The sequence below is a fragment of the Desmodus rotundus genome, chromosome 7 (assembly GCF_022682495.2).
Source record: "Desmodus rotundus isolate HL8 chromosome 7, HLdesRot8A.1, whole genome shotgun sequence".
Taxonomy (NCBI): Eukaryota; Metazoa; Chordata; class Mammalia; order Chiroptera; family Phyllostomidae; genus Desmodus; species Desmodus rotundus.
The window spans coordinates 25,486,376-25,499,911 of NC_071393.1; the positions used below are offsets into that span (position 1 = coordinate 25,486,376).

General features: G+C 40.5%; 1 protein-coding gene and 1 pseudogene across 4 annotated transcripts in view; one reads left to right on the forward strand and one right to left on the reverse strand.

The window, feature by feature from the left end:
• Positions 1 to 1,312: 1,312 nt before the first annotated feature.
• LOC112301632 (large ribosomal subunit protein eL29 pseudogene) lies at positions 1,313 to 1,803 on the forward strand (annotated as a pseudogene).
• An 8,301-nt stretch (positions 1,804 to 10,104) lies between these two features.
• The window catches only part of ZBTB44 (zinc finger and BTB domain containing 44), a 43,150-nt gene continuing 39,718 nt past the window's right edge, over positions 10,105 to 13,536 (reverse strand). For 3 of the 4 annotated variants that reach the window (XM_053928023.2, XM_053928021.2, XM_045192757.3), the window contains exon 6: positions 10,105 to 11,033. In XM_053928023.2, coding sequence (XP_053783998.1) covers positions 10,751 to 11,033 — 283 coding nt within the window. In that variant the 3' untranslated portion in view covers positions 10,105 to 10,750. The remainder of the gene's footprint in view (positions 11,034 to 13,536) is intronic. The other variant, XM_053928024.1, reaches the window with a different exon arrangement.

Genomic DNA, 13,536 nt, shown 5'->3' on the forward strand with positions numbered 1-13,536 from the left:
CCAGAGGTGAAGCCTCTCCGAGGCGGGCGGAGGGCAAGCAGGCCAGCGGCCGTGAGAGAGACTCTGGTAGCAGCGAGGAGGGTAGACTGGAGGGGGCCCAACGGAGAGAGAGAAGGGCAGTTAGGGGGCTGTTTCCGCTAGGCCAGAAAGGACAAAGGCTTGAACGGAGCTAGCAGCAGTAGGGATGGAGAAAATGACGAAAATGTTACCCACAGCGGTGGGGAAGATAACCAAGGGCAGATATTAACCAGGTGGGAGCGCACGGCCAGCCCACACCTTCAGGACAGGGTCACGTGCAATATTTTTACCTTGTTAAGAACAAGTCAACCTCCCCCTCCTTTAAGAACTGGACCCTGGCATAAGAGACACACGCACTCATCTGCATTGTTGAATTCACACGTCCCGCCAATATAGTTTCCCTCTTCTCTCCAGGGTCTCCCAAAGGGCTAGTCCCCAGAAATGGTCCTGCCAGCAGAGCCAGCGGGGTCAGAGCTCTTGCTTCTCTCCAGTCGCCGAGGGAGCCCTGAGCCCACTTCTCAGGCTCCCGCACTGTGAGCGGCCAGGCCTCCAAGTGGGTGTAAGCCTTCTTACAGTGGGCAGGAAGGACACGGTCTACATGGACCACTCATTTATTATTACTTCCCTTACCTCACTGGGTTCCTGAGGGCCTTGTCACCGAAAGTGCTAGCATTTTATACACTGTTAACCATCTGAAAACTGTTTTTATGAATCTTGCAGGTAGACTCATTGCATTCAATAAGGAATTTTTTTTTTAATCCTCACCCAAGAACATGCTTATTGATTCTAGAGAGAAGGGAAGGGAGGGGGAGAGGACAAGAAACATTGATGTGAGAGACAGACATTGACTGCTTGCCTCTTGTGCAGGCCCTGACCAGGGACCGAACCTGCGACCCAGCGGCCAGAGCAAGAGTTCTGTTCTCAACAGACTGACAGCTGTCAGAGGGGAGGAGTGTTGAGGGACTGGGTGAAAAAGGTGAAGGGATTAAGTAAAAACAAAACAAAAAGCACCAAAAAACCCTACCTCACAGCCACAGACAACAGTATGGTTGGTGATTACCACAGGGAAAGGGGGGCGGGGGAGGTAGGGGAGGGTAAAGGGAGAATAAATGGTGATGGAAGGAGGCTTGACTTTGGGTGAACACAATGTAACACACAGATGATGTGTATGTTAGAACCGTACCCCTGAAACCTATACAACTTTATTAACCAGCCACCCCAATATTCAATAAAGATGAATATTAAAAAATGGAATTCCGGCTCTTCCGGTCTCAGGCACTTCGAGCCATGGGCTTGGGTGCAGAGATGGCCAAGTCCAAGAACCACATCACGCACAACCAGTCCCGAAAACGGCACAGAAATGGCATCAAGAAGCCCCGATAGCAAAGATATGAGTCTCTCAAGGGGGTAGACCCCAAGTTCCTGAGGAACATGTGCTTTGCCAAAAAGCACAAGAAGGGCCTGAAGAAGATGCAGGCCAACAACGCCAAGGCCATGAGCGCACGTGCTGAAGCTATCAAGGAGGTCAAGTCCAAGGAGGTCAAGCCCAAGATCCCAAAGGGCAGCAGCCGCAAGCTCAGTCGACTTGCTTACATTGCTCACCCCAAGCTCGGGAAACGTGCTCATGCCCGCATCGCCAAGGGTCTCTGGCTCTGCTGGCCAAAGGCCAAGGTTAAGGCCCAAACCAAGCCCCAGGTTGCAGCTGCAGCAGCAGCTCAGGCTCCAGCTCAGGCTCAGTCTCATGCTCCCAAAGGTGCCCAGGCTCCTGCGAAGGCTCCACAGTAGAGGCCTGTCTGCCAACGTGAGGATAGAAGGACTGGTGTACTCCGGGGCTGGGGTCCTCCTGTGGTGTTTGTGCAAATAAACCAGAGGCAGGGTCAAAAAAAAAAAAAAAAAAAAAAAAAAGGAAAGGAATTCTGCCCTTTAGTCGGTGTGGCTCAGTGGATTGAGCGCCAGCTTATGAGTCAAAGGGTTGGCTGGTTCGATTCCCAGTCAGGGAACATGCCTGGGTTTTGGGCAAGGTCCCCAGTAGGGTGCGCATGAGGGGCAACCACACATTGATGTTTCTCTTTCTCTCCGCTTTCCCCTCTCTAAACATTAAAAAAAAAAAAAAAATCATTTAAAAAAAGGTATTCTGTTTTGGGCAGTCCCACTGTATGTAGGTCCGTTCATGCCTGGACTGCCAGAGCGCCTGCCTGCCACGGCCTGGTTTAGAATGCACTACGGAACGGATTTGGCTCCCATCATTTATGTTCAAAAGCAACTTTCCCAAGAGTCTCCAGACGGCAAGACTCATCAGGCAACTCACTCTGATGGCCCTTCCCTGGGGGCGTGTCTGTGTCTGTGTGCACAGCCGCTGTGCTGCACCTGTCCAATTTTTCAGGTTCTGTGGTCAATGGCACTCACGTATTCACTGAATGACCTTCAGCCAAAGGCCACCAGCAACGTTAGCTGTGGGAAAAATTAGGCAGGGATGAAGAGAAGGGTGTGGGGCCCTGTGTGGGAGGGAGTCCTGCAGAAAGACTCTAACGCCAACCCTCGTTTTGCTTACCTATAAAACGGGTATAGAAACTTCAGATATTGTTTGTAGGAAAATTCAAGTAAACCAATCAAGTTTAAGAAAATAAAAGTTTTCCCTTTGTCTCCAAGGCTGTTTAAACCAGTTCTGAATCAGTGTGCTGATACATTTCTTTCTAGATTGAAATGCCCCTAGTTTTTCCATCTGTATATCAATTTATCCATATACGAAATGAATTACAGCCCTGGCTGGTACAGCTCAGTGGATCGAGTGCTGGCCTGGGAACCAGTTCGATTCCCAGTCAGGGCACATGCCTGGGTTACAGGCGGGTGGGTCCCCCGTTGGGGGTATGGGAGAGGCAACCAATCAGTGTTTCTCTTGCACATAGATGTTTCTCTCTCTCTTTCCTTCTAAAAATAAAATCGTTAAAAAAATGAATTATATTAAACTTTGGAATTTTATATTTACAAGCAAGTTCCCCCACTGAAATTCTTGGTACATTCGTAGATTTTGTTTACTGTCTCAGTTTGGTACTTAGAACAAATATCCCTGAGAGAGTGCCCCAACTACTCACTCGGACTCTGTTGTAGGCATGCTCATCCTTGGTCATTACCATCAGCACTATTCTCTGGAAGTTTTTCTGGTGTGCGATTCACATACTTATTTCAAATCCTACACTTTGCATTCATGAGTATCGTGTGTGTGTGTGTGTGTGTGTGAGGCTACCGTCTGAACGGCTGGTAAACTGGCATTAAAACAACACCCACCGAATGAGTGCTGCTTAAAGTTTACCTTCTTCCTTTCTGAATTCTGAAGTGACCCGTAAGCCGGGGCCAACTAAATAATTTCCTTTGACTTAGTCTCGCTCTACAGACCGGTTACTTTCAACCCCACATCAGGATGAACGCCAAGTGACAAAGCCCCTCCCGGAGCCCCGACGGGGTCGCTGCTTCCCCCTAAGTCCCCATTGTCTACTCCCTGGTTGTTAAGCTGTTATTGAAGGGTCACCCACAGGTCTCCAATCAATAAAGAATAACTTCAGAAAGGTTTAGAGCAACTTCTTAAATTGCGCCCCCACTCAGGAAGTAGTTCTGCACAAGAGCCTGGTTCAATGGCTGCAGCATTTAGTGGCTCCCAGCCCCCTGCGCGCCCGCGTCAGGCTCAGGGCAGGTGTCTGTGAAGTCTGTGGACTCTGAGGGCCCTCTCATCTGCCCGGGTGCTGCCGGGTGCTGCCTGGTGCTAACGTGACACTCTAGCCTGTCCACACTCGGTGTGTGTTTACTTAGGTTATGCATTTATGCGTCATTCTGACGTTACTTATCCACTTGACCTTAACCAACACCACCAATTCTTCCTTCCAGCCAACAATAAATAACAACAACAGGAGGTTTTACTCCATAAAGCATTAAAGATATTTTAATGAGGAAAAAATCCATCTTAGTCTTATATTTCTATTCAAAGACACTCAAAACTAGTTTTTCCCTGCCCATCCCTTCTAACTTTAACTTTATTTGTGACCATGTAATAAAGGCCAGTTTAAAGATTTTTTTTTAAAAAGTTTAAACCTTTTTTAAAAAGATTAAACAACCAGGCTAGCAAAAAGTTACTCAATACATACTTTCCTTATATCAAACAAGCTAATATTTCAGTACAATGGAACTATACAGAATATGTACAATACACACGTGTGCGCAAAGCAAACACTATAGGCTCAGAACAGATTTGAAAAAACGTAATATCCACATCGATTACAATAACTCTAAAAATGATTGTAACGTTCAAACGGCACTTAGTTTACAAAAATGTCACAAAAATATATATATGTATCACCAAGAACTATGGTTCCTGTAAAATACTAATAGCCAGATACTAGTATACAAAATGTAAAGTTCTGACATCGTGTACATTTTTAGGAAATAAAGCAAAATCCAAAACCATTTTTGTTATTGTTGAAAGTCAAACATGCCAAGTAACTTAGCTACGGCCACTGTCACCAAGTAAAGCCATACTTGAATGAGATGACAACTGGGTACAAAGCTGGTGAGCTGGGGGCTGGTACAGCCAGGAGAGCTGCTGGTTCTGGGAGGGGCAGAAGACACAAACACAGCCATCTACGCGACTTAATTTACACTGCTCCTCAGCACTACCTCCCACAAGGGCTTCACAAAATGCCAGAGCCCCAAGAGAATCGCAATGCTGGAACCAGCAAACTTCCCACACACCCTTGGCGCTGGGCTAGAGGCAAATATTAAAGCTGCATCAGCCGGAGGAAGCGGTCGCCCACCCGGAAGACCGTGGTGCAGTTTCCTCCTAGGCTGGTCGTACTAGAAAGTACTCCAGTTTTTAAATGGAGCCAGATTCATCTGTTAGCTCTGTAAAATACTGAGCTAATGTAGCAGCAAGTATTACAGAAACAAAATAACTTTAGGTAAAAATTCACTTGTTACATCAAAACATTTTTTCCCCTTCGCATCTGTCTCCTTCAACCAGACATCATTCTCTTCTGTCACTGAGCTGTGGTGCGCTATCTCCATCTGACTTTCTCATTTCATTGCTGTGGAAAGACATGTCGTAATCCTGGAAGGCTTAAATTTACTCTTAAAAATGGGAATACAGGAATTTTAAAGTAGACGTCTGTTCTAAAAGTATCTCTCACAAATATATATATTTAAATATTAAAATAGGCTACATAGGATTTTTATCAAATGGCTTTTGAAAAGATAGCAGAGGCACGCAGCAGCCACCTACTACCCTCCAAGTAGACATTAAGGTGCCATTCAAGGGGCCCTATGGAGAGGCAGGCAATCTTTGTCTGCTGCGGGAGCACCAGCAGCAACAGAAACGTCAAACCTGCAACTGGGACTTGTTTGGAAACCAAAATTTACCCTTTTAGGGACTGTTGTGTTTCGAAAATATCTTGCAGCAGAGGCATTGGGAGCCATCGCTTTGTACAAGGGAGACAACGAATCAGGCTTAATGACCTGACGCGTCCCCAACACCTGGCGGCGTTCACTCCAGGACCCAACAGGTGAAAAGCAGTCTTCCCACCGTCCCGGCTCCCCTCAGCAGGAGACCGTCCACGGCATCAGCGGGGACATGCAGCTGGCAGCTCGAAAACCACACTTCCAACCTAATCGCAGAAAAGCTTCTCTGGAGAAAAAGGTGTTTCTAGGAGCTGCACAAAAGGCTTCCCATCTTTAAACGAACAGCCCCCCTAACGCCAAGGGACGCAGGGCGCTCAGAGATGACGGCCCCTCCTAAGGTAGGAAGACTTATTCTTCCGCAGCAGGTGATGTACTTTGGTAACCTAAACATTCATTGACAGGAAGATTTTTTAAAATTTAATTGAATAATGAAAGCTGGGTATGGTTGGATGGCATTTGGGAAAACGAGAGCAACTGAATAAAGTTATTAAAGTACAGTCCCCCAAACCATCAAGGATAAATTTTATATATAATATATCATCACAACTGAGCCCAGGGCTTTAGGCTTAATCAGAAAAATTATTCAATTTCTGAAAAGAGAAATGTAATAATAAAAAAAATTTGATTTTATAAACCAGGCACTTCAAACTGAAATTTAAAAAATGAGTTAAAAAATTTTTTAAAAGTTTTTGTTTTCTATCAATGGTCTGAACTCTTAAGTTCCTCGTAAAGCACTATGTAAACAGGAACCTTGGTATTAGTTAGTGCTGACTGGGCTCCCACACAGAGGGAGCTCACTGAGCTGGAGCCCACTAACACTTCGGGCAGTCTCGTTTTCCAGACACCGCCAAAATGAGATTCCAGTACCGTCGCCTTACATCTGCGCAGAGACTATCTGTAAAGACTTAAAGACATGGATCTGTTGCTTTTTTCTATCATAAAAATATAATCACTGTGTTAAATGAAAATATCTAACTGTAGAGTTTAGTATGAAGAACAACTATAAAGTCACCAGGAGTCTTCATCCCATAATCTGACGGACTTGACTTTCCACTTATAAATCTCAACATACATGTAATCTAAAAATAAAACATCCAGTGACTGCTCCTTAGCTGAATCTGGAAACCGATTCAGTTTCTGAATTAATTAATATGAACCACTATTGCTTTTTGCAAATTTGTCTTGCTGAGGACTTTCTATTGTTACTGCACTCCACAAGCAATTGAAAGATAAAAACGGGCATAGGAAAAATAAGGAATTATTCCTTTAAATTTTGATGATTTTAAAGACTGTAAGACTATGTTTAGCTATAAATATTCCTCATAGATGTCTCTCAGTAACTTTCAAAATCTGAATATATTATAAAGCCTCTTATGTCAATAACTTTATAGTGAAAAAAAACACATTTACTACCTTTTAGCAACTTTGGGTCCTTTCAAAGGCAACTTTATGAGGCCTCCCCTACCCGCTCCACTTAACATTAACATCTAGAAACTACTCTCCCTCACTTGGATGTACGTTTCAGAGTTAAAACTTCACATTCTGCAGGCGAGTGAAAACAGAGTTAAGTGCTACATGGAAGTTTCTAGTTCTTTTCTTCATCAATTCCTCAAATCTCAAACTGCTTTCAGTTAAACATAAAAATTTTAGGATTGTTCATTCATCAAGTAGTAAGAGTAGATCTCTCCATGTTGTATGCTGGTACAGATGACCACACAGTAATGCATTTTTCAGGGGCTACAAAGGTAAGAGAGACTAAAGCATGATCTGAGAATCTTCAAAATAAAAGCCACTAAACTAGCCGACTGGTCTCTGTTCAGATTAAAGTAAGTACAAGAGTATAAAATAGTGAGAGATAAAAGAAAATACTGAAGGGAGCAATGCAGCAGCGTTCAAAGGCTCCCCAGGAACCATTTATACATCGGGAGAGACTGGCTCAGGAGTTAGAAGGTAACATTACCAATGGTAAGTACATTAGATGTGCTGACAAGTCCATTCCGTTTGATAAAACAGCAAACGGAAGTTTTTTAGTTTGTTTTTTTTTTTAAATCTTAAGGGCCTATGCCATAACATGGAATCAAATTACTATCAGCCAGAGTGGCTGCTGAAGTGTTGAAAGCGTAAGACCCAGTGAGGCTACGTTCGAGTACACTCTGCCTCACTGAAATCAACAGCTTCAGCAATGGAACTAAATGTATGACTAATTACTTGAAATAAAAATTACTTGAAATTCAAATTAAGAAAAATCTGTTTAAGTTGTGGACAAATTCCATTTGCTTTCCTTTACAGAAAACTTAATACTCAAAACCCCTCCATATTAACCGCTTTGCTTCTGAATCAGATGCACCCGCTGTTAGAATACGCCCTGGAAACGGAAGGGGGACGGCAGGAACAGCAACACCTGCTATCCCAGCACCACCTCTGCTCGCTTCTCAAGTATAGCACACCCATTTGTAGCTTAAAAACGGGAAATAAATGTTTCTTGTAAAAATACTTGGGTTTTAAAAGGCAATTTATCCTGCATCCTAAAACTTAAGCCCTTTAAATATCACAGTTACCCTCTTGGGCCTTAGGAAAAGACAGCTATGCTTAAGTATTCTAAACTGGAATTTTTTGTTTAGTTATACTGATAATTTCTAATGAATGAGATAATGTAACTGGTTTTCAACTGTTTGCAAAGTTTTCCACATATTCTGGTAAAAATCACATATCCAAACATCCCTTAATTAAATGAATTTTAAATAAATCTAATTAACTCTATATACAATTATTCCTTGCAGCTTAGTTTCCTAAAAGAGATCCATAAGCTAAATAAATATCATTAAACTGTGTATCAAGAAAAATGCAGAGCCTCCAGGAAAGAGAGAAAAAGAGGCCTTTGTTTCTATCGTCTTATGTTAAATGCTAGTTGGTTAACAGTATTGCTGAGATTTGGGGAGTAGACAAGTGACCAAGTAAGCATTTTCACAGTACTACATTCAACTTTTCCACAAAACCTGGAAATCTGTGCAATTCGTAATTACCAACGAAAATCTAAAGTTTCTGTCTGGGGACCGACAGCCAGAGGTGGTGACTCTGAGAACACAGGACACCCCAGAGCGGCCCGAACTGTGCAGGCCTTCCTAGGTCGAGCGCTCAGGACAGACGTGCTGAAGCGCCTTCAACCGACAGAATCCCCAAATGATTCTAATGCACTTCTCTAGCCCTATTTCTTTCCTTCTCTTTCTTTCTTTATTTTTAAAATAACTCTTAGAACTGAGGGTAACAACTGCTGGTCATAATTTTACCAGCTGGTGGTCATGGACACGGTCTTGTCCATGTTAAGATTTAAAAATTAACTTTGACTCTTATCTACTGGCAGGCGTGACAGTTTTCAAAGTATATGACGTGAAAAATAAAAACTCCAGACCTTTCCAGCAGAGACACAGCAGTACTGCCACTACCAGTCTGTTGCAGAGAGTAATCCAACCCTACTAGTAAAGAAGCACTGTCGGTGGAAGTCCACCAGGACCTGCGTGCGCTGACTTTCCTGAAGGTCATGCGCGTTCATCTGAGAGCGAAGGGGTGGGAACAGGTTTATGAGGGAGAAAAGGAGTTGGAAACAAGTTAAAAGCAGTGGACTATGGAAAGGGAACTAAAAGAAAATTAGCCTTAAAAAAATCTTCAATGAGTTTGCTTTCCCTTCCTTTACATTTAGGGGGATAAATTACAGAATTAGCAAAATTTTAAAAAATGAAACAATCAAATCATTAAAACTTAAAAATATATTTTATTATTAAGGTCTACCATCTGGACAAAATTCAGATCTTATGTGTTGAATAATAAATGATATTTTATTTTCTGATCTAATCAGGTGCTTTCATAATTATTAAACTTTGGGTATATACACAGAAAAAGAGCTATTCAGAAGTTCATTGTTCATGAACTCATAAATACTTAGGATCAGTGTGTGAGTGACACTTGAAATGGTGTGAGATGGAAAGAATACTCCAGCCTAGAGGATCATACCAATCTCAATTGTAATCATAAAGTTTCCTATTTTTTAGCAGCAGAAGAGGTGATATTAAGATTTTTAGTTTTTCTTTAGTCTTAACAATTGTTTTCTTCCCCAGATTTATGACCATTATTCACAGACCATCATGTTGCAGCCTTTTCTCATCTCTTACATTATTGCTTACATTGTGTAAAAACTATACTAACTGACTTTAATAATCTTGGCAATGTCTAAAAATATTTTGGAACAAGGACAATGTATCACTGTCATGTGGGATTTTTGTAAACAATCTTAGTTGGGTTAAGAACACAGCCTTAACAGAATTCTTTATGTTGTCCAAAACAGCACAATAAAAAACATCCCCAACAATACATAAACCTACATATAAAATATAGAGTATCTCCAATATTTTTCCTTTATATAGTATCACAGCTACGTATGCAGGAACAAGTATTGTTGATGGGGCAAGAGGAAAACTGACTTAGGCAGTGACCTCATTAGCCAGACGTGAACATTCAAAGACAGGTAAACAACAATTCTAGCCAGAAAAGCAGCGTTAGAGAGTGCCTATGAAACGGGTTTACAGACTGCATTCTCCATGCCCAGCCACTTCATGCATAGCTCGACCATTCTCAATCACGGTTCTCTGCCTTCTTTTGGGGAACAAAGGTAAGATTTTTTTTTTTTTTTTTTGAGGACTGGCACTAAAAAGGTACAGGGAATGACTATCCCAATATCAAATTTTCACCATGAAAAACCAGAATAGAAATGACAAAGCTTAAAAAAAAAGTATGTTGGATTTCAGAAGTATTTACCCTAATAATTCTTAAGAAAGCTTATCATCAATACTTCCAAAAACAACAGGCTTTTACAAATATTGTACAATGTCCAGGGTAGGAGTAAACATCTATCCGGGCCACCTGTCCGGTTCTTTTCAGCACGTCGTTTCTGCTGCGCACTTTCATCTCAGGAAGGTCAACGTTCATCTGGTTTCTTCTGCACCTAATGAGCCTTTGTCAGCCTACTTTGAAAAATGGAAGAAACCGACACATGGTTTAAGCCAACTGGTTCTCCTTCAGTATCACAGTTTGTATTATGTTTTGACATCATGTTATTGTGCACTTACAGAAGCAACCTCCCAATTGTGAAAAATAAAACATCAATTGCAGGGTTTACAAAGTAAAATGGGAAATTCTTTCCCAAACCCTTTTTTGTTTAAAAAATTAAATTAAATTTAAATGTACAAGACCAAGCACAGGCACTTTCCAAAAACCAAACTGAAGCCAAAACATGAAATTACTCAATGGTTATAGAAGATAGCTCTGATTTTGGGGGGTCATCTCTGGTTGCCTCGGCACAAGCACTGGTCTTTGGCTGCTCTGGCATTTCTTCCTCCTTTTCTGCCAGCCCACCAAGAGACCCCAAGGGAAAAGTGCTTTCACAATTCTGGGTTGAGGAGACCTGTGAAATTACAGGCATTTGAACAGAGGAGCTGCTTTCAAAACTGTGTTCTCCAAGATCATACTGAACAAGGGTCTCTTCTTGCTCGTGGTTTAAGTAGTCCGGTACTAGGAAATCACTAGATAAGAGGCAAAGGATGAAACAGGAGTTAATTTTTAACCCAGTAATAAATAAGACACAATAAAAAGACCTGATTTGTAAAACAAGATTGGGATATTTTTATTTTTTAAATTCTTGAATGAAGATCAAACTCAGGAATTTAACCTCTAGACTGTCTTAAATATGAATCAAAGTGGCCCATTAGCACCCAAGTCTATCACTCACTCCCACCAGCAGTAGGTAAGACTCAGTGTCACCATGGCCACCTAAATACCGTATTCTGCCGTGTATAAGGCGCACCCTTGTTTTGGGCCCAAACTTTCAGGAAAAAACCTTTCGTTTTATTTTTTAATTTCAATTATTTACTTATTTATATTTAGAAACAAAACTGATTGTCATATTCCAGGGTATTATCTTACATACGGATTGTCATTACTTTCTAGAGTTACACTTTTAACACATAAGCATAAATTAAAGAATTAAAGACATTGATATAGATACGGAATTAGTACTACCCATGTATAACGCGCATCCTTATTTTCCCCTCAAAAATCTGGGCAAAAAAGTGATTATGCACAGCATAATATGGTAGTCTTTCTTATTTTATGTAGCAGAGTTTCTGTTAAGCAAAGAGCATTTGAATAACTTATGCCTAGCCTTTCTTGGACTACATACTTGTTAAAAGGTCAATAAACCTAGTTGTATTACTTCCTGAATATAAGGTAGTTAAGAAACTAAATCCTTATGCATAAATGACCTTCCACAAAATACACTATTTAGAGAAATGTAAAAAACTTATGTGTCCTGCTATTAGATTTGGTAAATGAGCCCTGGCTGGTGTGGCTCAGTGGACTGAGTGCTGGCCTTCGAACCAAAGGGTCGCTAGCTTGATTCCCAGTCAGGGCACATGCCTGGGTTGTGGGCCAGGCCCCCAATAGGGGACCTGCAAGAAGCAACAGCACACTGATGTTTCTCTCACTCTCTTTCTCCCTCCCTTCCCCCCACCTAAAAATAAATAAGTAAACTCTTAAAAAAAAAAGATTTAGTATATGAAAACTACTAAATTACACTTGAATTAGAATTTGGAAATAAATGCCATGAGATTAGTTACATTGTAGTCCTCAGAGACTATTTAGTTTACTGATATTGAAACATTTAATAGTCTATTGATGTAAATTCTAAGTATTTAATTATTGAATGTAAAATTTACCAAAATTTTAACAATGGTAGATATTACTACTAAGTGGTGAGATCAGAAAAGGGCTTTGATTTTTTATATTTCATACTTTTTAATATTTACTAAATTTTCTACTATAACCATTTTCATAGTTAAAACAATAAACATTATAAAATAAGTCATCTTAGATGCTTTATTTAAATCTTTATTGCTTCATTATACTAGAAATATCAACAACTAATACACTTAATAAACTTACAATTTAATTATTCGGTATTAATAAAAAAACTAAAATCTCATCTGTAAAGCAGTTTAAGATGTCATGTTATATTTTCTAAAAATTCTTCTGGTGTTGGACAAGATAAGTGGAGGATAGAGGGGCTCTGTGTAGGAAAGATATAGAAAGTAGCAGTGTTTACCTGGGACACTACTTTAGTCTCAAACAATGTTTACTATGACATGTGTAATCAAGGTTTAGAAATATGATACCCAGATGCTGAGTGTTAGAAACAATTATATTAAGCAAAGTGAATGTCTGATCTGAGGCGAAAACAAAATCACGCAGGGATATTTGGAATTTATTAAGATTTAAAAAATAAAAGGTTTAAAATTTAAGGGTCATTTTATAAGAAACTGAGCATTCCTACAGATACATTAAAAATAGACAACTCAAAATTTTGTATGTAGAGGGGACCTTCGAAATTGCCATTAAAGCTTACATTTTATCTTTTTCTAACTTTTAAGCTTCTTCATCTGTAAAGTTACACATTCAATTATAACAGCGGTTAGTAGCAGAGCTAGAACTAGAACCTGATTTCCTTGGATAATCTATAAATCAGAAAGGTAATTCTAATATAAACTGTTAATAATAAAAGAATGAAGCTTTAAGTTGAAAGAAAAAAATGGAAACTTCATTTGATCCAAGTAATCATATCCATTATACTTGCCAGTGAAATTTCTCTTATTGTATATTCCTTTATATAAAATTAAGAGAGAGAGAAATGGTCAAAAATTTTATTAACTTCCAAAGAGTCTGAGGTAGCCCGCTATGGCTGAGTGTCACGTGACACAGCAGGTTTTCTGATGAGGTCTATTTAAGACCCACAGGGTTACTCTGATCTTGTAGTATCAGAAAACAAAACAACCCCCCCAACCAACCACCCCCAAAACTCCCCAAAAAACCCCAGAGGATGACTAGCCTACTTCTGTAGGAAAAAAATTTCTAATTTCAAATATGATATTTTAAATTGTATATATTTAGAAGATTCAGCAAAACTTTTATCAGATCAGGAGGTCGAAGTAGGGACAGTGGGAATTTTAAAGGAATGTGACTGATTACCTGGCA